The 23,543-nt window shown below is 43.7% G+C and overlaps 1 protein-coding gene across 1 annotated transcript; it reads left to right on the forward strand.

Annotated features, from left to right (window-relative positions):
- The first annotated feature begins 4,710 nt into the window (after nucleotides 1–4,710).
- Nucleotides 4,711–10,050, forward strand: LOC119770320. Its single transcript, XM_038264984.1, has 2 exons — nucleotides 4,711–6,152; nucleotides 6,225–10,050. The coding sequence occupies exons 1-2, from the start codon at nucleotides 4,711–4,713 to the stop codon at nucleotides 10,048–10,050; spliced, it is 5,268 nt and encodes a 1,755-aa protein (XP_038120912.1).
- The last annotated feature ends 13,493 nt before the right edge of the window (nucleotides 10,051–23,543 follow it).

A 23,543-nucleotide genomic window follows, 5' to 3' on the forward strand; every position in this document is an offset into this window, starting at 1 on the left:
ACACTACTGTTTTGTGTTTCTGCGGCCTGTCTTTATCAATCGTGTAGAACCATTGGACGAAAAAAAAGACAAATGTGTATGAAAATATAATTATTCATCACTGCATGTCACATATTTTATTATGTCACTTACGTACGTTTGTATACTCTCCAGAGTGTGTGTACTTTATTCACGACGATCACCCACCGGTCATTATATCCATTACCCCTAGCATAGGTGTGGCCAGGGTGGGGTGAAACTGACACGGGGATGGAAGCTTCCGAGAGCTTTTCCCGCGCGATCACCACTGTGACAAGTTCTGAATCGTCGTCGTTGCAGCAGTGCGCACTTTTCGTGACTCGAATTTTCGCCAGAATTGCTCTGGAAACAATAGAACACCCAGCATCATCTCGTTGTGTGTATGGATTCATTGTCGACAGTACAGATCAACCCGCAGGCGAACGTAATTGCAAATATTATATGTGATCTTCTTTTATTGTGTGATACACGTTGTTTAAAATGTCGCCACGTGCTTCCGAGAGACAGAACGCGCGCGCAAACACAAAAAAAACGATGGGAAGTTGACAGATTTTTCCCCCGTTTTCCGGAACTCGTACTTCATTCACAGCTTCACTTTCAAATCGGTGATCGAGAAAATTTTATAGACTCAACGCATGCACCCAACCTGGATTAGCAAAATTCACAAAATTCACGAATCACAAAAAAAAACACTTTTTTGCTGTCTTATTTTGATTGCTGTTTAAAAATACTCTAAAGTGATTTAGAATTTTTAAATCCGAGATGGCGGCCAAAAAATCAAAAAAATCTTTTTACTTCGTATCTATGTGCATCGGAAATAGTTTAAATTTATTCAAAACATTATTTTGTGTACATTAATTTTTTGATATACCGTAGTCTGGGGCGAATCGGGACTACAGTCTGAATAGGGACAGCAGTTTTTAGAGCACTTAAAGCTTTTAAATTTGAAAATGGATGTACACATTTTGTTGGTCTGAGTCTGTTCTAACCGAAACCAACCAGAAAAATCAAAATATTGTGCTCCACCATGGTTAAAACTGCTGTCCCAATTCTCCCCATGTGTCCCTATTGACCCCAGTTTACGGTACCTACTTATCAACTACAAAACCCTTACGCATTTGATGTTAAAATAATCGTCCAACTATTTTTAAAACCAATTGTTTAAAAAGGTGCTTTTAGGGAGACTTGATCCCTGCATCCCTGTCACTGAAATGACCTATAAGTTTAAATTATTGGGTTAATTTTTTACGTACATGGTTTCCTTTAGCATAATTGAAGATTACTTACTGCAGTTTGAATCATTTGTTTTGTAAACCAAAATTACCAGCTTTTGCAAACATGCTCAATTTAGGTCCAAATTAGAATATTCCTAGTTTTAACGTATATTTTTTACACTATACTTACCGTAAACTGGGGTCAATCGGGACACATGGGGCGAATTGGGACAGCAGTTTTAACCATGTTGGAGCACAACATTTTGATTTTTCTGGTTGGTTTCGGTTAGAACAGACTCAGGCCAACAAAATGTGTACATCCATTTCTAAATTTTAATGCTTTAAGTGCTCTAAAAACTGCTGTCCCTATTCAGACTGTAGTCCCAAATTACCCCATATTACTGTACTGTTATGTACCCCACACCCCACATTACTGTACTGTTATGTAAAGTTGCTGTAACTTACAGAAAATCAATAGTCTGGACGAATAAGAAACATCTTGCCTAAGATTTCTATAAAGTGTTAAATGAGGATTAATTCACCCCTAATATTTTGAAAATGCCGGCTTCGAATATTTTTTTAACGCTTGGCATGATTCAACAATTGGACGAATTGGATTGGCCATGAATACGACGAAAACAAAGTACATGAAAGGGAGGGGCTCAAAGGACGTTGACCCCTCAAGACTCACCCCTCTAGCTGTGGATGGCGATGTGCTGGAGGAGGTGAGCGAATTCGTGTACTTGGGATCGCTGGTAACGGCCGACAACGACACCAGCTTAGAGATCCGGACTCGTATCCACTCCGCGAATCGCGCCTACTTTGGATTACGGAAAACCTTGACATCTGATCGAGTGCAACGCGCCACGAAGCTGACCCTGTACAAGACACTGATTAGCCCTTTCGAGCCTGATGGGTCATATATGACCCAAATATCAAAATTTCCAAAACTAGCCTATAATTTTCGTATGGTCATAAGAATCATTTTCCCATCATTGACTAAAAAAATATTTTTTTGAAAATTCAGGCCTGAAAGGGTTAGACCGGTTGCCCTCTATGGCCACGAGACCTGGACGCTGCGGCAAGAGGACGAACGAGCCCTTGGAGTTTTCGAACGGAAGGTGCTGCGAACGATCTACGGTGGAGTACGTACAGCTCAGAACGAGTGGCGAAGGCGCATGAACCACGAACTGTACGCGCTGCTGGAAGAACCGACCATCGTCACCCTGGCGAGAATCGGGAGGCTCAGGTGGGCCGGCCATGTCGCGAGGATGGACGAAGACCATCCTGTCAGGATGCTCTTTGACCGCGCGCGACCGGATGGCGGCACTGGCCGAAGAGCAGGAGCGCAGCGTGCACGATGGGGTAATCAGATCGAGACCTACCTAAGAAAGATCTGCAACCTAGGAGACTGGCGAGCTGCAGCCCAGAACCGAGCAACATGGAACAACCTTCTTTATACAGCACGGGCACCGCGTATGGTGTTCTAAGCTGTTTGGTATGGTATGGTATGTATGCATGATTCAACAAACTCATCTGATCAAATACCCATATCAGCCAACCAAAGTTGATTTTCAAGCTTTCAACTCATGCAAAAAATTCATAGTTTTGTAATAAATTGAAAGAGCTATGTGCGATCCAAAAAGGGGATCAGATCTCCCAACTCTCCCCTACATTTATACTACCAGATCGTATTCTTTATTCTCTCGGATGACGCTGCCCTACTGATGGTGTGAAAAATATTGTTTTACGTCAGTTGCTTGGTGACCGAGCCACGTAGCCCAGTGGTAACACTTCCACCTCGTAAGCGGTAGATCGGGGTTCAAATCCCGGCTCGGACCAACACAACTGGCGATCTTTTCCCTTCTGGATTCGATTGATTAGTAATGGGAAGGTAGTGTATCGTCACAAACTGGACCTTATCACGACACCTTAGGAAGACAACATACGGAATGTTTACATTAACCTTAACATGTTAACATTAAGTTGATTAACAAACTATCACTGAATCCGTTTGTAAATGCCGGCCCCGATACTCTTCACGGGTGTTCCCCTCAGGAACAGGGAATGATTCACTTCAGTTGCTTGGTAAAACTAATCAACTTTAAACCCGTTGTGCGTTTGGTGCAAAATTTACTGATTCTCTATTAAAAACGTTACTTAATCCACCTTTAGGTGGTTGATGCCTTCCTCGCATTCATAAAGTGAATACACTACACAGCCTCAAAAAAGTGTATAAATAACACTTATTTTTATCAATATCTGAGATCCGGCCTCGAAAAGGTGTATTAAGAACAATAAAGCACTTATGTATTAAAAACAATAAAGTACTCATAACTTTTGGTGGGGTTGTCAGATCTTCAATCCTTTGAACGCGTTGGAAAGGTCTTTCATATACCTTTCCAACAGTATATAGCATGACGGGTTTTCTTACGAAAACCACCATTTTTACAATCTTACAAAGTTTAGCTAAAATAGTTTTTTTAGCATAACTTTTGAAGTACTTTTCTAAACTTCATAATATTAACTAGGATCTTGTTGGACCCCAAGACGAATCGAATGAGACCAAAACGGTCCAAATCGGTCCAGCCGTCCGGAGATAATCGTGTACATATTTTTGGTGCACGGACTCACATCCAGACACACGCACAGACATTTGTTCAGAATTTGATTCTGAGTCGATAGGTACACGTGAAGGTGGGTCTACGAGGTCCAATCAAGAAGTTCATTTTTCGAGTGATTTTATAGCCTTTACTCATTGAGGTGAGGAAGGCAAAAACGTTTTCTAAATAAAGAGCCTTTGGAGAGACTTGAACCCTACATTTCTACAGTTTTTGGAACCAATGCGAATTTAAAAAAAAATACAGATGTCCAATCTGCATAAAAACCAATAAAATTTACAACTTCAACTCATCAAACTTACGTGGAATTTTCTGAGGATTCAAATATGTCCAAATTGAGCCCAAAAAGTGCCGTTGTTGGCCTACAGCGAAAAAACTAACGGTGTTAAAATTTTGTTAAAGAAAAAAAAACCTTTTCTCATAGTCTACAATTTGGCAAAAAGTTATTGCCACATTCTGCTGTGACGATACAACGGTTTGACGTTTCTTTTTCAGTTTTTTGCTGTAACTCGGAAATATCAAAGAAATAACCACATTTTTTACAGATTGTTCCGGAGTTCCCGAACGACCCCTAGCAGAACGACGCCGTCGCAATCGCAGTGGGTATTCCCACCTTTTCACCGCCGTGTGCAGGAGCACGCTGCCGCCATCATCATTCGAAACCGAGACGCCGCGACGAACGGACGCAGAAGAAAAAAGAGAAAAGGTACCGTTAGAATAAAGTTAGTTTCTAGTTAATTCGCGCGCGTGGTTTTTATTTGAGTTCCTCTTCCGAATCCGGAAATCTCGGTCCAAGTTCGGGAAGTTTACAGTCCGCTTTTTCACCGCAACATTTGGTCCTTCAGTGCCGAATAGTGATGGACATGCAAGCACTGAAAAGCCGTAGAAACGCCTTTATGGCGCAAGTGAGTGGGGAGCTGTCAGTCGCGGAGAGCCTCAAAACGCGGAAACCGTCCCAAAGTGAGGTTAAGGACCGCCTGACCCACCTCAACAAGCTTGCCGAGAGTTTTCGCGAGACGCAAACTGGAATCGAGGAGCTGCAAGAGGACGCAGCGGCCATTGCCTCTGTGTACAACGTCCGGGAAGAGTTCTTCCACAAATACTACAAGGCGAAGGACGCCTACGAGGAATTCCTGGATGTGGATTCCGACGGCGAGTCAACGGCCAGTCAGCGGACCGTGGCCGAAACGTCCGACTGGAAGCAAGCGATGCACCTGCTCATGGAAACGCAGCGACAGCTGCTGCTGAATCAATCGGCGCAACGAGCAGGACAGGCATCGAATTGTTCACTAAACGGCGGTCTGGTGCAGAGTGGGTTACCCCAACTGAACGTTCAACTACCAGCCATCAGTGTGCCCAAATTCACCGGAGATCGCAAGAAGTGGACGACGTTCAAGGACCTTTACGTGTCAACCATTCACAACCGCGATGACCTGACGGACACTCTAAAGATGCAGTATCTCTACTCGTATCTGGACGTCGAGCCCAAGCGTCAAGTTGCAAGGTTCTCTATCTCGGAGGCAAACTACAAGCTGGCGTGGGAGGCTTTGACCGATTACTATGACAAGAAACGATTCACTGTCTTCTCGCTGGTACGTGAATTCATGGATCAACCCTCAATCGCAAGTGCTACCCCTGAATCGTTGAACAAGCTTGTGACGAGCTCGGACGAGATCGTGCAGCAGCTGGATACCCTCGGGGAGGAATTCCAGACCCGCGATCCGTGGTTGATTCACCTGGTGCTCGAGAAGCTGGACAAGGATACTCGAGCTGGCTGGTCGCAGAAGGTCATCGAAAAGGAGAACCCGAAGTTCGACGAGTTGCTGTCTTTCCTGAAGAAGCGATGTGAGGTGCTGGAAACCTGTTCAGCATTCTCGAAGAAAGTGGTGCTCGACGGAAAGAAGGAAGCGACGAAACAAGTGATCAGTGACAAGAAGCTGAAAGCGTTGCACACAACTGCAACCAATCAGAAGTGCGCGAAATGTTCGAAAGAGCATAACATGTATCAGTGCGAAGAGTTCAGGAGGCTGAGCGTGCAAGAACGGCGTGAACTAGTGCAGAAGGCTCGCTTGTGCTTTAACTGTTTGCGACCTGCGCACTGCGCCAAATCGTGCACCTCGAAGTCGTCGTGTCACACCCCTGAGTGTAAACAACGACATCACACGCTGCTGTGCACAAGTGCGGCCAATTCTGAACGAGCAAGTGAGGAAAGTGGAAGCAGTGCTTCAGTGAAAGTGGTTCCTGAGAAGAAAGAAGAAGTGATCGCTTCGCTGATGGCGGAGCTACCGGAGAAGAAGCGGCAGGTTCTACCCCTGTTGCCGACAGCAGTAGTGAAAGTGTGAAAAGTGAGTGGCGGATACGTCCGCGCGAGAGTGCTGATCGATTCCGGATCGCAAGCATCTCTTGTGACGGAGGAGTGTGTCCGGAAGCTGGAGCTGCCGAGAAGGAACGGGAAACTGGCGGTGAGCGGCCTTGGACAGCAGGAAGTCGGAACAACCCGCGGCGTGGTCACGCTGCAAATTGCTTCCCGGTTCGACGAGGTCGTGGTTATCGCCACGGACGCCTACATTCTTGGAAAGCTGACTTCGACCATTCCGTCGCAGCGCTTCGACGTGGCCAACATGAAACTGTTGCAGAACATTCCGGAGCTGGCCGACCCGGACTACAACCGACCGGGTCCGATCGACATCATTCTTGGATCAGATGTCTTTCTTGCGCTCTTGGAGGGAGGGCAGGTCAAAGACGAAAGCGGCCAAACGGTGGCCCAACGCACGGTCCTAGGGTGGATCGTGGCGGGACGATACGACGACCAAGCCGTCGTACACAGCAACCACACCATCGTCAATCTGCACGCAGAGATGGACCTGAACCGCACCTTGCGGCAATTCTGGGAGCAGGAGGAGAACTTCAAGCCACCACCGCTTACTCCTTCTGAACAGCAGGTCACTGAACACTTCAGTTCGACCCTGCAACGCGACGGAAATGGACGCTTCATTGTCAGATTGCCTTTTGACGATTCGAAGCCAGCGCTCGGCGACTCGCTTGCCGCGGCCACAAAACGCCTGAAGTCGATGGAACGTCGATTCCAGCAACACCCGGAGTTCAAGCAGGACTACACAGCGTTCCTGCGCGAGTATTTGGAGCTCGGCCACATGGAGGAGGTACCAGCCGATCAAGTCGAGAAGGATAGCAGCAAGTGCTATTATCTACCGCACCACGCGGTGATCAAGGCGGACAGCAGCACGACCAAGTTGCGCGTTGTCTTCGACGCGTCCTGCGCCACTTCAACGGGAGTTTCGCTGAACGACCGATTGCGTGCCGGACCGAACAACAACGCGGACCTGTTCTCGGTGGCTTTGCGGTTCCGCTCACACAAGGTGGTGTTCTGTGCAGACGTTGCGAAGATGTACCGCCAGGTACTCGTGCACCCGGACGACCGAGACTACCAACGCATCGTCTTCCGGGAGGAACCAGATCAACCGATCAAGCACTACCGTCTCTGCACAGTGACGTACGGAACGAAGACCGCACCGTATCTGGCAATCGAGTCAATGCGGGCGGCGGCCAAGGCTTACGACGACGTCTACCCACAGGCGGTAGAACGAATCAAACGGGATTTCTACGTAGATGATTTCCTGTCCGGAGCCGACGACACGAACGAAGCGACGTGTCTGAAGCAGCAAGTGGTCGAGATCCTCTCGTCGGCGGGGTTTGAACTCCGCAAGTGGACCTCGAACAACCAAGAACTCCTCCAAGAGCAGCGCACCGACGAGTCCGCTCCAGTCCTGATGAAGTTCTCCGAGCAAGGAGAAGCAGTGAAGGCCCTTGGCATCCAGTGGTTCCCAACGGAGGACGTGTACGGATTCAAGGTCAACCTCCCCGACACTTCGTTCACCTTCACCAAACGCCAGATGATATCGGATTCATCTAAACTGTTCGACCCGTTTGGCTGGTTGGCACCTGTGCTGGTGAAGATCAAGATCCTGTACCAGCAACTCTGGTTGTTCGACGTCAACTGGGACGACTCACTGCCGCCGGCGGTGAAGGCGGAGTGGCAGGAAGTGCGGAGTACTCTGCACCTACTCGAGAACATGCGGATCCCACGATACCTCTCCCCCTTTCGTGGTCGAATCCAATTGCACGGATTTTCGGACGCTTCCGAGCAGGCGTACGCAGCCGTCGTTTACGCCAGGTCGGTGAACGCCAACGGCAACATCTCGGTGGTTCTAATTGCAGCCAAATCTCGAGTCGCACCAATCAAGCAAGTGTCGCTGCCAAGACTGGAACTTTGCGGTGCGTGGCTGCTTGCACTGCTGATGGAGCGCATAACGGAAGCTTTGTCGCACCTCGCAATCGAGCACTGGGCCTGGACGGATTCGACCATCGTGCTCAACTGGCTGTCCACTCACCCCCGGAAGTGGAAGACCTACGTGGCGAATCGCACAGCTGCCATCCTGGATTACCTGCCACGCAGCTGCTGGAACCACGTCCTGGGCAAGGAAAACCCTGCTGATCTCGCAACGCGCGGGCTCACACCGGCCGAGCTTCTCGGCAACCCACTGTGGCTCGGATCTGCTCCGTGGATGCAGGTGGATCAAGCACTCTGGAAGCTGCGCCCTGTTCCAGTTGTTGACGACGAAGACCTGTTGGAAACCAGAGTAGTTAAATCGCTGCACCTAGTGGCGATCCCAATCCGAGAAAACTACGATGAGGAGCTGGGGCTGCTGGCGAAGCGGTCCAGTTTCACGCTGATCATCCGGACACTGGCCTGTGTCAATCGTCTCGCAAGCAACTGCCGGACTACCAAGGCCAATCGTCAGACTGGGGAGCTGGCCCCAGCCGAGCTGAGCGCTGCGAGAGCGCAGCTCGTTCGAGCCGTTCAACACACGGCGTACGCACCCGAGTTGGAGCTGTTGCGGAAGGGTAAGTCGCTGCCAACCAAACACATCCTTTCCCCGCTCCACCCCTTCCTCGACGAACAAGGCACCATGCGCTTGGGGGGTCGACTGCAGAACTCGGACTTGCCGTACGACGTGAAGCACCCCATGATCCTGCCGCAGAACCATGTGGCAACCGAAATGCTGGTGCGTGAGTTACACCTGCGTAATCTCCACGCCGGACCGGCGCTGCTGACTGCTACCATCTATCAACAATACTGGATCGTCGGATGCCAGACGGTGGTACGCAAGGTGGTCCACGGATGCACGCGGTGCGTCCGTCTCAAGGGAAAAACTGCCAATCAGCTGATGGGCAATCTACCGCCGGCAAGGGTGCTGGCGACACGACCATTTTCACACGTCGGCGTTGACTACGCCGGACCTGTCAAACTCAAGGCCGCCTGCGTTCGTGGAGTCAAGGTAACCAAGGGGTACATCGCGGTGTTTGTGTGCCTCTCAACCAAGGCAGTACATCTGGAGGTAGCAAGCGATTTGTCCACGAACACCTTCATCAGTGTCCTTAAGCGATTCGTATCCCGGCGCGGATACCCCGTCGAAATCTGGTCGGATAACGGTACCAATTTCGTTGGCGCTGATCGAGTCCTGCAGGAGTTCGTCGAGCAGATCCAGTCCAACGGCAAGGAAGCAGCGCGATTCTTGTCCAACCTGGGCATCAAATGGACCTTCAACCCTCCCTCGGCACCGCACATGGGCGGTATTTGGGAGGCCGCGGTCAAAAGCACCAAGAAGCACCTGGTGGCCGAACTCGGAGACGAAGCCATCACGTTCGAAGACTTGTCAACAATTCTGTGCCAAGTCGAGGCTTGCCTTAACTCGCGGCCACTCTGCGCTCTCTCCAGCAACCCGGACAGTGTTGAGGCCTTGACTCCGGGGCACTTTCTGGTTGGGCAGCCGATGAACCTTGTTCCCGAGCCCAACGTGCAACACCTGCCTGTCGGACGACTGGATCACTGGCAAGCGCTCCAGAGACGCGCTGCTAATATCTGGAACAGATGGAGAGATGAGTATTTGACGAGCCTGCAACCGCGCAACAAGTGGCGCACACCCCAACCCAACATCGAGGTGGACCAGCTGGTCCTCGTGAAGAACGACAACGCTCCACCGACCCAGTGGGAGCTAGCACGAGTGAAGGAGGTCCATCCGGACGCAACAGGAGCGGTACGCACGGTGACCCTACGGCGCGGTTCAACTGTGTACCAACGCCCGATTCACAAGCTGTGCCTACTCCCGAAGAATTGAGGCAGTGGCCTCAAGGCGGGGAGGATGTTCCGGAGTTCCCGAACGACCCCTAGCAGAACGACGCCGTCGCAATCGCAGTGGGTATTCCCACCTTTTCACCGCCGTGTGCAGGAGCACGCTGCCGCCATCATCATTCGAAACCGAGACGCCGCGACGAACGGACGCAGAAGAAAAAAGAGAAAAGGTACCGTTAGAATAAAGTTAGTTTCTAGTTAATTCGCGCGCGTGGTTTTTATTTGAGTTCCTCTTCCGAATCCGGAAATCTCGGTCCAAGTTCGGGAAGTTTACAGTCCGCTTTTTCACCGCAACACAGATATTCTTTAAGTACGGTGAATTTGCCATAAGAATAACATTGGACTAAAGATTTAACGTTTTGGTTGCTGTTCCACAAGCGATTTCTCTGTTTTTTTTTTAAACTGGGGCAACTTTTGGTTTGGTTGAAAATTAGGGTGGGTCACGATAAGGGCGATTTTCAAAGTCTAACTTTTCAGGAATATTTTTTGGATTTTTTTGTCTTCTAGAAAGTTGTTGGGCTTGCAAATTCAAGCAACTTTGTCGAGGACACCAACATTTTATCTCGCAATCTACGCCCTCTACGGCCAAATTTAGAGAAAGCAACTGAGCGAACCTTCAAAAATATTTTTTTTAACGTAGCAATTCAGATTTAGCACAAACGCTGAACAAAATCTCAGAGGTATTTTTCTTTAAACTCGAGATATATGTATGGGACGAACATAACAAAATTCAAAGTTTTCACATTAAAGGTGAGTCTTACGCTTACCAGATAAAGATTAGAAAAAAATAAAGCATTCATATCGTTTTTTTTACCTCAGTATACTCTACTCAAACCACTGTTTTTATGGATTTCCAGCAAGTCTTAATTTTGAACAATTATTCAAATTTGAAGTAGAAGAAGGTAATTGGACAAAGCATTAACAATATTTTATTATTCGTAAATTTCAAATTTACTATTTTATACACAGCCCTATTAACCGTAATTTTTTTTTTAACTTAAAAGTTTGATCGTGTGAATCCAATCTATTTAATAATCTACGCTGGATCTAACGACTCAATTACTAATGCAATGCAAACAGAAGACTCCTTTTTCCCAGAAAAAATCACCGTAAACTGTCGTACGTGTGGGAGAGCGGAAAAACGGGCTTATATACGATTTCCCTAGCAAACCGCTACAACAGGAACGATCGTCACTCGTCACTTCTATGTCCATTCCTTATCGTGATTGCAACTGTTCTGAAAAGTGTCTTCAAAATTGGGAAAACACAACCGCCCGAACGCTGTCGTGACGCTGCCGAAAGCGGTTGAAAACGCTTCAAACTGGAAAAAACTCGTCAAAATCCATAGATAGAACAACATCTACGTCAATAATGAATAAAAATCCAATTCAGAAACACTGTCGGTGACTATCACGGTGGTGTTGGGCGATGACTCTTTTACCTTGAAATCCGTTCAACTTGCGATTCGGCTCTGTTTTATTTTGTGTTGCACACGCTCATCAGAGTCGACGTTTTACAACGGAACAATCACGCACGTGATTTGATTTCAATACACGCTTCCCAAACCATCATGCACCCTCGTTTGAACGGTACCTATTTCCAGCGACAGTGCCAAAGTGACGACAACTTTGCAAAGCGAGGAGTTCCGGTGGTTTTGCTTTGAGATGTAAATCAGATTCTCAGGACTTGTAATTTTTAACTATTATCTTTTTGGGTTTTTGCTTGAAAACAACTAAAACTGTGTGAAACATTAAAGATATGAAATAAATAAAATAAGAATTATTAGTAGAGATGAAGTCCATAAGGTTAGATACTAAGATCTTTTCTGAATTAAACATTATGCCTGGATGTCATGTTGTTAGATAGGTTAATTGAAAAACGTTACCGATTGGTCAAAAAGGTTGTAGCCGCTGCGATTCTATCGGTTGGAAACGGTGCAGCTTATGCGCCACTCCCGCGAGGGAGACTGCCCGCCATGTCAAATTTGCCCGGTTTGAAACTCTCGAAGAGGTGCTCGGTTGAACTTCTTCCCAGGGAAGAAGCAAGATCGAATCGGCCAGCGTACCAAAGTGACTCACAAGAACGGTACGGAATGCTCAGCCTCATCATGGGTAGTACCGACACCCGCCACGAGAAAACTTCACGAAGCATGGGAAATACGTAGAATGTTTGCATTGGGGAGGAAAGGACTGGGAACGGATCCTAAAGTGACGGAAGCAGCGCTCCGGATCGACCAGAAACACTAACACCTGAGATCATTTTAACTGCAGGGACTTTATTTAACTCCAGAATAATTACTCATAATTTAGTTGGAAGGGAATCAAGAAAGGTGCTCGTTTATTTGACTAGTCTAAGGTTAGTGTATTTCATTAATTGTTCTATTCTAGCGTCTATACATCTTCCTACTGTGTGCGTTTGCTCTCCCTACTGTCTACTCTTCGTTTTCTGTTACCCCGTGCTTTTGTACTGAAACCTCTACCAAATCTTCAGCTCGTCAGCAGGAACAGCAAGATCGCTGACGTCACCGGCAGTCAAGCGGACTGCGGCAGACAAAAGGCACTAGCAAGCTACGTAGTGGATGTGTGGGGCGCCCTAATAAAAGCCGACACACTCCGGGTGCATGGCAACACGCGCGTTCAATATGGACGCCGTCCAAACAAAATGGCGTCCGCTCTATACGGCCGCAGCCGGAACGGAAAAACGTTCGTGACGTCTTCTGTGGCCGTCACCATTCACCCGAGCAAATGGAGCAAGTAGAACGGACTCACCGGACTGCTTCTATTGCTCCTGTTAATTGTTGATGCTGCTGCTGATGTTCCTCACCGCGTGCTCGTGGACGGCGCGGACGACGCTGCCGGTTCGACCTGCGGTTGAGAGGTAGACTTCAATGACGATGCGCGGGCCAGAGATGGATTTTCCGGGCCAGCACGTGGGATGGAGGTCCGCGACACTCCTTCGGACGAGATGATGACGGCTCGTCCCTTCCGGCACAGTAGCGTGCGCCGGGATGAAAACTTGTCCCACTCTCGATGCGGGGCGGTGGTGGACGCGCTCGTACTCCTACTGGTGCTGCTTGGCTGGTAGGGTGAAAGAAGCGAAGCCAACGAACTTCGCAACGAATAGTCGGGAATAGTTTTACCTGATCTATAGAGAAATTAAAAGTGAGAGTGTGTGCAACATGGAGTTAAACTTTCTGTGAAGTTGGTGTGAAGATTACCATGGCACTTTAAAAAGTTTAACTCCATGTTGCACGCACACACTCTCACTTTTAATTTCTCGATAGCTAGGCCGCACATCTTCGCACACACACTATCCTAACCTTGTAGAGATCTTGGGGGGGGGGAGCTAGAATTTAAAGCCTAACCGGAAACACTACTACGCCACTTTCAAACCTCAGGACTGGACAGGGGAATCCGGGATAAAAGTCTGCGCACTCCACACTTCACAAGGATCTGGGACAAAGTGAACGAGTACTAGGTTCCTCAGAACGGGGAAAGTGGCCCCAGACGTACTTTTGGTACGACGTTTCCCGGATATTGCCTCGGGCTTCTTCGGATCTTTAAAGATCTGACTTCCCGTCCCACTCTAGCGATCGGCAATGGCTCTGACCGTCCCTTTACGTCTTCCCGAAGGATTCAACATATAAGCGACCTCAGCGAGATTCTCTCTCCAGGTCTTTAACCAGTAACGATAGTTACCAACGATCGTGAGGGCTAACATCACCTACATTGATTACCCCAACGGAGATCAAACTACATTTAAAGACGAACGGAAACCCCAAAATAAATAAATAAATAAATGCTAACAAGTGCAACCGTTACAAGGTATAGAACGTACCGTCATCTGGGGTGAATCGAGGCACATGGGGCGAATTTAGCCTTGTAACTGCACAATATTTGAATATTTTTCAGATAGAACAGACACATATTGTCAAGCTTTTAAATGCTCTAAAACTCGCTGCCTCTGAGCAGTTCTCCCACATTTCGGTCATTCGTTTTTTTGTATTTTTTAATCCGACTGAAACTTTTTTGGTACCTTCAGTATGTCCAAAGAAGCCATTTTGCATCATTAGTTTGTCCATATAATTTTCCATACGAATTTGGCAGCTGGCCATACAAAAATGATGTATGAAAATTCAAAAATCTGTATCTTTTGAAGGAATTTTTTGATCGATTTGGTGTCTTCGGCAAAGTTGTAGGTATGGATACGGACTACACTGGAAAAAAATGATACACGGTAAAAAAAAAATTATGATTTTTCATTTAACTTTTTGTCACTAAAACTTGTTTTGCAAAAAATAGTAGTTTATGCAACAAGTTGCAAAATGAGGATTTTTTCAGCACGAGTCGTACATTTATCCAACGAGGTTCACCGAGTTGGATGAATACGAAGAGTGCTGAAAAAATCAAGTTTTGCAACGAGTTCCATACAACATTTTTTGCAACTCCAAAAAACACACACTGAGTGAAATCATTTGAATCAAAAAAAAAATGTTGAAAAGTGATACTTTTCGAAACAAGTGCTGAAAAGATCAACTTTTCAGCACCCATTTGAGTGCTGAAAAGTAGAACTTTTCAGCATTTATTTTTTTGCTATTCGATTCTGTTATTTTTGGTACAGAAAAGTAGGCTATTTTGTCCTTCAAGAATGATAGGAAAAGTAAGTAGTTTCACGACGGAATCACAAAACATTATTTTTTTTATGTTTTGATATATTTTAGAGGACATTAAATGCCAACTTTTCAGAAATTTCCAGGTTGTGCAAAAAATCTTTGAGCGAGTTATGAATTTTTGAATCAATACTGATTTTTTCAAAAAATCGAAGATTGGTCGCAAAAATTTTTGAACTTCATTTTTCGATGTAAAATCAAATTTGCAATCAAAAAGCACTTAAGTGAAATTTTGATAAAGTGCACCGTTTTCAAGTTGAATCCATTTTTAGGTGATTTTTGAAAATAGTCGCAGTTTTTCGTTTTTTTTTAATTCGTGCACATGTTTGCCCACTTTTGAAAAATATATTTTTGAAAAGCTGAGAAAATTCTCTATATTTTGCTTTTTTGAACTTTGTTGATACGACCTACACAGAAAAAAAATATGCGAATTTAATCGACACGGAAAAAATGAATCGCATGTAATCTCAGTTGATGTAAACTTGAGATTCGACGTGAACGGTTGAATCACACATAAAATCATGTTTTTACGTATAATTTGTCGCAAATTTACATCAAATTGCATTTAAATTTAAATGTTTAATGACGTGCAAAAGTGTTACATCATAAATGATGTAACATTCGGAAATATTTTTTTGTGTGTATAGTTGCTGAGATATCGAGAAATTAAAAGTGAGCGTGTGTGCGTGCAACATGGAGTTAAACTTTTTAATGTGTCATGGTAACCTTCACAGCAACTTCATAGAAAGTTTAACTCCATGTTGCACACACTCTCACTTTTAATTTCTCGATTTCCATGCAAAGGTTAAAAAACAGGAAAATTGATGTTTTCTAAGTCTCACCCAAACAACACACCATTTTCTAATGTCGATATCTCAGCAACTAATTGTCCGATTTTCAATGTTAAAATATAAAACATTCGTGAAATTTGGAATCTTTTCGATCTTTTCGAATCGATCTTTTCGAAAAAAATATTTTCAAAATTTTTAAACCGAGACTAACATTTAAAAAGGGCGTAATATTGAATGTGACGATAACTTTTTGTTTGAGACTGAGAGGATCATAACTACATCCCAGTACCATGCGTACTGCGACACTACGACCTCTACCTGCTGGATTTTACAATGATCTGCAGTGGAATGGAGAAATTGGTGATAACGATCTACGATAGTGGATCGGGTCGAAACACACACTAGGACATGGGATGCTGGGCAAATATATTCACCACAGATCCCACTTTTGGGAGTCAGAACAGATCAGTAGGAAACTACAAAGTAAGTTGAAATTGGCCGTCGGCCAGGAAGGTCGCCACGAACGGCGCGGCACCGCCGCGAGATATTATTCTTTTATTAACTTTACTGTAATTAGTATTTAGTTACAAATATACGTAGTTTTTACAATCCGTGTTTAATTAACTACCCGTGTTTTACTGTGCTGGGTCGGCCAGCACTGGGTGAAAGGATCCCGAAGCTCTCGTGGAGGCTGGTCAAAGGATGACCGAGCCTGTGAAGATGTACTGCAGCAGGGTGCTGCGTACGTGGTAGCTGGCGGCAACGAAATCCGGTTCGATGCTGGAAGCCGCCCCGGATGTACCACTGAACCTGAGCTATCGAGGTGGTAACCGGGGGCCGGCCCCAACACTTTTTTTAAGCTATCCAGGTCATCTGCAGTGCCATTGAAAATTGAGATCAGATTAACTTCCAGACAAAAAATTTCCGGTCCACTTTAATAAAAAGAACGATTGATGAAGTGTGTATTTGAATGCTAAGAACCATTATTTTAATCCCCAAAATGCCACGCAGCAGGGGTGAAATTGGATCTGGAGGTGAGATTGGGTCATACAAATTTCACCATTTTTGTAGAATATCAGTTAAATTTGGAAAAAGTTTCCTGAAGACATCATATTTTTTGGAGCATAATATTTTGATTGTTCTGGATGGTTTCGGTTTGAACCAGGGGGATGCTAAAGGCCGCCATCTTGGTTGATTGAGATTAATGACGCGCGCAAACTGCGCACAGTGAAAACAAAAAATATTGTTTTATTAATAATTCAATTTTTGTTCGTCAGAATTACTGTAGTGAAAGTCAAATTACACAGTGGTTAAGTTAAACGTTTCATGTGATAAAAGTTTAACTTTAAATGAGGTCATCGACCAGATGTGTGCTTAACAATCCCAACTTTAGTAGTTTATTTTGCAAATAAATTCATAAAAACCACCTCAAAAACATACACTAACTTTTAAACGTACATTGCGGTCAAATTTTACATGGAAGCAATAATTACTTCATTTCCATTTTATGCCTGCAGTTTTTGTACTTTTTTTACAGTGCGTAGTTGCTTTGTTTTGGTTCCATAACGAACAGCTGTTCTTTTGCGCTGGCGCAGCCCCCTTTTGTTCTGGTGCCGAAGTTGACAGCTTGTGTTGGCTGCGGGCGAGCTGCCTGTAGTGAGATATAGATGTCGGTGTCAGACTACAGTCACCTAGAGATCCTAAATAGGGAGACTGGTCGAAGTGAATTTGACGTACCCAAACAGGCACGAGTTTGACGTATCCATACGAGCATTTGCCTTTACGCCCAGCAAAACTTATCAGTGTTGCCAAGCTCAAAACATACGTTGCCAGATCGATTTAGCTAGCTTAGACCAGTCTCCCTATTTAGGGTCTCTACTCTACAGTCACCGAACCATACCTCGAAAAAAAATCTCCGATCGGGCTCAAAACTTTTCTGGGAGTCACTTGGCCAAAATAATAACACTGACAAAGAAATTGCATGCAATAAGTGGGGGTAGCGAACAGCCCTAATTCTCCATACAAACTTTGGTGTTTATGGAGACCTCAAACTACATGTTTTCCCTCGAGTTGAACCTGTGCAAAAAAAATGTTGGTTGGTGTAATACCCGTATTTTTTGCCCACTGAGAATTTTGGCTCGAGATCGAGCCTGAATCGAGTCGAGGCTCGAGCCTAAATTCTCAGTGGGTGTTTGATTATTAGGGTGAACTACGCCGTGGTGGTCCCAAAAATGGTAATTTTCTTAAATTTTCGCTGGAACCATATTTTTTGAAAAGTCATAACTCCGAGCCGTTTCTACCGATTTGAGCTCTCTTGGACGCAAATGAAGAAGGCTTTTATAGAACTTTAATTAAATTTAAAAAATCGTATTAAAATTTAAAATAGCGATTGACCGTGCTTGAACCAAAGAGGCTACGTCTAAAAGTTTTTTTCTTAAAATGACAACTTTTTAGACCACCTTAGGTCGTTACAAACATTTTTTGAAGTTTATGTACCTCGCATCTGACCAAAGTCGAGGAGGGGGGCAACACAATAAAAAAAAGTTTAAAAATTGAATTAACGAGCCATGATTTCAACATTTGAATGAAAAAAGTGTTTTAAAATGCATTGCATATCTAAGTATTGACGATTTTTTTTTTTTTTTACAAAATAAAAAGTTTTTGTGGTGCTGTCCATTGGAATTTCATCAAAATTCAAACTATTTTCAATCCAGCCCAAACATGCTAAACATGATTATCAATGCAGAAAAATGCATTTTACGTTGTTTTCAGTTGATTTAACTTCTATTTTCATCAAAATTAAAAATTCTGATGTTTCTTGAAAAATAAAATTTTGCCCCCCTGCTTTTTCGGACAAATTTTGAAAAATATTTCCAACGCCCTCATGGCCAGACAAAAAAGGGATTAATTAGTTTGGCCAAGGAAGTCCAAGAAAAAATTTGAGCCCGATCGGTGGTCTTTTTTTTGGTTTATACTCTTTTCAAATGAAATTGCAGTGTAAATAAATTATACAGATTTTTTTTTTAAGAAAAAGTCATTCAAAAACATGTTCAAATCTACGTTACATTTCTGGGCTCATATTTTCAGCAAATTTAATTAAAGAACGTCATAGTTGCACACCTCGGCTTGGATTAGTTCGATAGCGGTTAGAACCGATTCTAACTGAGCCCGACGCGAGGTCATTTCGTCAGCAAAAATCCACGAGTGCTAGCTACTGTCGTATCACTGTTCAAATGGCCATTTCCAGCCATCTAGCTAGGATAATAAGTTGTAAAGTTATAAATATCTCTGATGTACAGGACAGTGCGAGGCACGATTGTGATTATTTGCACGAGGATTAGCCGCTCTTGAACGTCAGAAGAGTAACTTGACTAGTTTGTGTCACGTTGATGACGATCACATCGCGGTTCGTACGTCCGTTAAGGCTGGTGAATCCAGCAAGTGACAAGGTGAGTATAAGCTCATCCTAGAAATGCAAAATACTATAAATTAGGTTGACTATTTTCTGCATACCCTAATCTGTTTATTAACTCAATCATTGAGCATAAGTTTAACGAATCCCAGTAATAATTGGTTACTGGCAATTCTAGAATATATAAAAATTCGTGTCTCTTTCTATTTGATTAAATATTGCAACCAAATTCAAATTGTAGTGCATCGAAATCGATGTTCATCTTCAAAATTACCGGAACAATTACTTTTTTTACAATAAAATATATGATATAATGAATGATTTTAAAGCCAATTTAAGACCCCCCTCGTGGTGGAAAATTGTCCATACAAAAAAAAACTTTTTTGTATGGATCGTGGTCAATCGCCATACCCCCCCCACCCTTAAGTGTTCACATGCATGGTTTATTTATGGTCCCCCTAGCCATCGCACACAAATCAAACAAGTTTAGTTTGATTCGCGCCATAAACATATATGTATGTTTATATGGTAATAAAAAGTTGAATTCTAAAACTAACAGCGACAGTCCCAAATTTCAGTACAAAGAATGTTTTAAAAATAACCCTAATAATACCATTTCTGGAGCAACATTTGAAAAGGATTAAATTAAAAGCTAACCCCCCTTCCCCATCTTTAGAACAAAATAATACAACAATTCCCCACGAAAACAGCAAAATTTGATTTTACGTAACTTTTCCCATACAATCTGCAGATTTTCCGGAATCGGTTCCAGAGTGGCCAAAGTTGTCACTTTTTGGCATAAGAACCTTCCTTGAACTTATACGAATCAAACGTAACAAAGAGCACCTCAATCCTCGATCTGACGCTCCGTATTTAACTCATTCGCGTACGAACCAGGGTTGCCAGGTTGCCAGATAAATCTTTTTAATTAATCAATATATTCCTTCCCATTCACCACTCAAAACTGTGTGATTTTCGTCTGCCGGATTTTTCCAGATTTTTTACCGATACTTTGCCAGATTTTTTAAATTTTGACCTGTTAATCCTGGTTCGAACAAAACCTGGACCAACAAAACCATTTCTGGAGCAACATCAAATAGATTTTAATTAAAAGTTAATTAAAATGTGATGTGATGATTGTCTAAGCTCAAGTTCCCTAGGAATCGATAATTGGGAATAGAACCAATTTTACCTGAACCAGATCCTCACCACCATGGCAGCCGTCCATTGCCGGCCGCTCCCATCTCCACTGCGCACCAGGGACAAGGAAGGGGATTTGGAAGACGGGAAGTGTTGATGCTCCACTTGTTTAAGGGGTCAAGGGCAAGTCACCACGGAGTCTCCAAGTAAGTTTCGCTTGTCCAACTGACGGTTTTTGGGAAGGTGAATGGTCTGAGGAGTCACCCTAGGCGAGTGGTAACGACCGTTTTGCATTGTTGTTCGAATTCCTCGTGTGATCATTCTAATGGGAAAGCTTTCAATTCTTTTTCATCTCTTATTGGATGAATTCTATCAGTCGCCCAGGCTATTTTTAGCGAGGTATTTTCAGATTCAATTTCAACTGCGCATGCAATCTTGTTTTGAGAGTTCTGATGTTCAAACTTGCATTCAATTTTGATTCTTTGTCCGATTCTTGGATTCAACTATACCAGTCTAATTCCTCCTCAAGCTACCAATGGCTCCACGTTTAAGCGGTATACGCACTTCGGAAGGAACCGGTCAAGAAAAAAAATCAAATGGGTAGCAGCGGCAGCGCAAGCAAGTCAGAGAGGGTGACGAAAAGCCCCAAGAAATCGCTCCCTCTCCTTTGTTCTGCTGTTCGTAAAGCTGTTTCTTGACCCCTTTCCTTCCGATCTGCATACTAGCTTTAAGTGGAAAGCATTTTTGCTTGCCCACCCTAAGGACAGGGGAGCGAACCTCGCCGTGAGCTTTTGAAGTAATTCATTTATCTCAATTTTTTTAATGAGTCCAAGACTTTCTTGTTGGGAGCACATGAGTATCGAACCCAGAACCATTCGCTTATAAAGCGAACATCGCAACCATTCAGCCACGACCGCTCCGTTTGAGTGTAGAAGATAGATATAAAAAAACTTGTGAAGTTCTGTTTTCAATATTCCAAGATACGATTTTTGAAAATAAAAACTATAGGTTTTTTCCATAGTCCACCGCAAGTACACCGCGCAAAAATGGGAAAATGACGAAAACGGGAAAAAACGACTCGTATCTCGGAATATTAAGGAATATTAAACATCATCAAAATCAGTTCAGGCACTACAACCATAAAAATGGTGATATGGGTTGAACTGAAAAAATCGTATGAAAAGTGGAAAAGTGGGATATTGAACTCAGAAAGTCATGATTACTAGGGACCCTAAATAGCGAGACTGGTCGATGTGAATTCGACGTACCCAAACAGACGCAAGTTTGCCTTTACGCCCAGCAAAACTTGGCAGTGCTGGCAAGCACAAAACATACGTTGCCAGATCGATTTAGCAAAGTCTGGCCAGTCTCCCTATTTAGGATCTCTAATGATTACTGGTAAGGGTTAGAGATCCTAAATAGGGAGACTGGTCGAAGTGAATTTGACGTACCCAAACAGACACGAGTTTGGCGTATCCAAACGAGCATTTGCCTTTACGCCCAGCAAAACTTATCAGTGTTGCCAAGCTCAAAACATACGTTGCCAGATCGATTTAGCCAGCTTAGACCAGTCTCCCTATTTAGGGTCTCTAGTTAGGGTTAGGCATCAAAAATGTATTGCATGCACTCAAAAATAAAATTACCGGTTGAAAGGGTTAAAAGTATCCTTTTAAACGGTATTCGATGTTTACCCTTTGCAAAAGGGTACATTGTATCCTTTTAAAAGGGTGAAAACCATCCTTTTAATTCACCTCACTGGCTTTACCCTTTCAAAAGGGTATATTTCTTTGCTGCAAACGCTTCCAGCGCCGCCCTGCATTTAAAAATAAGAACTTCAAATGTCATGTTTGTTTTTGGCGTGTTTGGTTCGGCTTGAGGCATCGGTTCCACTTCCGTAAATTTTTGGTCTTATCGACTATGTTCCGGGTATTCCGGACTAGAGATCCTAAATAGAGAGACTGGTCGAAGTGAATTTGACGTACCCAAACAGGCACGAGTTTGACGTATCCATACGAGCATTTGCCTTTACGCCCAGCAAAACTTATCAGTGTTGCCAAGCTCAAAACATACGTTGCCAGATCGATTTAGCTAGCTTAGACCAGTCTCCCTATTTAGGGTCTCTATTCCGGACTACTTCCTTCCCTGACTGAAAAGTCCGTCGGACGTCCGTCGTTTGTCGTCCGTGCAAACGTACGACGTCGCACGACAATGTCGTGCGACTTTCGCACGAATGTCATACGTTTTTGCACCAAAATGTCGTATTTGTCGTGCGATCGATGATCGAAATTGTACGACATTGTCGTACGACATTCGACCGACGTCGCATGGTTTTGTTATTTAGAATGTCGTGCTATTGTCGTGTGCTGTCATTTCGGATTTTTAGGTTATGTTGCAGTTAAAGAAACGGTCGTTTTGTTTTTATTGTTTTTTTTATATTCAAACTGTCAAAATTTCAAAAAAAAAAAAATTACTTGTTTACATAATTTAACTTGCGGATCGCCGATTCTTCTCCAACTTGGCTTCCTTCGGGATTTGCCTTGACCGCAGCTTCCGGCTTGAATGTTGGTATTCTTCTGAGGCGGCCGTGGCATCATCTTTGCCGTGTTGGACTTTTGCTCCTCGACGAGCTGATCAAAACCCGGATGTGACACCTTTGCGACGATCTTGGACCTCCGACGGATTGATGTTTACCGGAGTACGAGACAACGTGGGTTTGTGGAGTACGAGTACGAGAAAACGTGGCTGCTTCCGTGGGTTCTACGGAAGCCACGCGGGACTACACGGGGACGCATGGTTTCCGGCAGGATCAGATCAGAATATGTTTGTTACCTGAAAAATATAACATCAATCAACAATTGGCAAGAATTTATGAATTGAATTCAGATTTCAATAATAATAATAATAATAAAATTTCAAGACAATAAAATTTCAAATATGTAATATTCAAATATTTTGTAACTATAAAAGAAAAACTAAATTTATTTATTCTCGCTTACTTTTACAAAATGTCCTATGCACATAGGAAACCCATGGCGCATTGTTTTTTTTAAGGAATCTAGAATAATCAAAATTTAAGCATTTTAAAAGAATTTTAAATGAAGATATCTAAAAAAAATAAATTTAAAAACGTATAAAACTCAAATTACTGCAAATAATAAAAAATCCGAAAATATTATTATTATTATTTAAAAATTGTACCGAATTTGAGAATTTAAAAAAAAATGGTCAAACGTCAATAATCAAATTCATAAACTCTAAAATTCTAGAATTCTAAAATTCTAAAATTCTAAAATTCTAAAATTCTAAAATTCTAAAATTCTAAAATTCTAAAATTCTAAAATTCTAAAATTCTAAAATTCTAAAATTCTAAAATTCTAAAATTCTAAAATTCTAAAATTCTAAAATTCTAAAATTCTAAAATTCTAAAATTCTAAAATTCTAAAATTCTAAAATTCTAAAATTCTAAA

The sequence above is a fragment of the Culex quinquefasciatus genome, chromosome 1 (genome assembly GCF_015732765.1).
Source record: "Culex quinquefasciatus strain JHB chromosome 1, VPISU_Cqui_1.0_pri_paternal, whole genome shotgun sequence".
NCBI classification, from domain to species: domain Eukaryota; kingdom Metazoa; phylum Arthropoda; class Insecta; order Diptera; family Culicidae; genus Culex; species Culex quinquefasciatus.

What these genes read in the sequence shown, in the direction of transcription:
- LOC119770320 (XM_038264984.1), top strand. Translation starts at nt 4,711, where the DNA reads ATGGACATGCAAGCACTGAAAAGCCGTAGAAACGCCTTTATGGCGCAA. An exon ending in GAGCTACCGGAGAAGAAGCG is followed by an intron (nt 6,153 to 6,224) that starts GCAGGTTCTACC and finishes CGTCCGCGCGAG; the next exon opens with AGTGCTGATCGATTCCGGAT.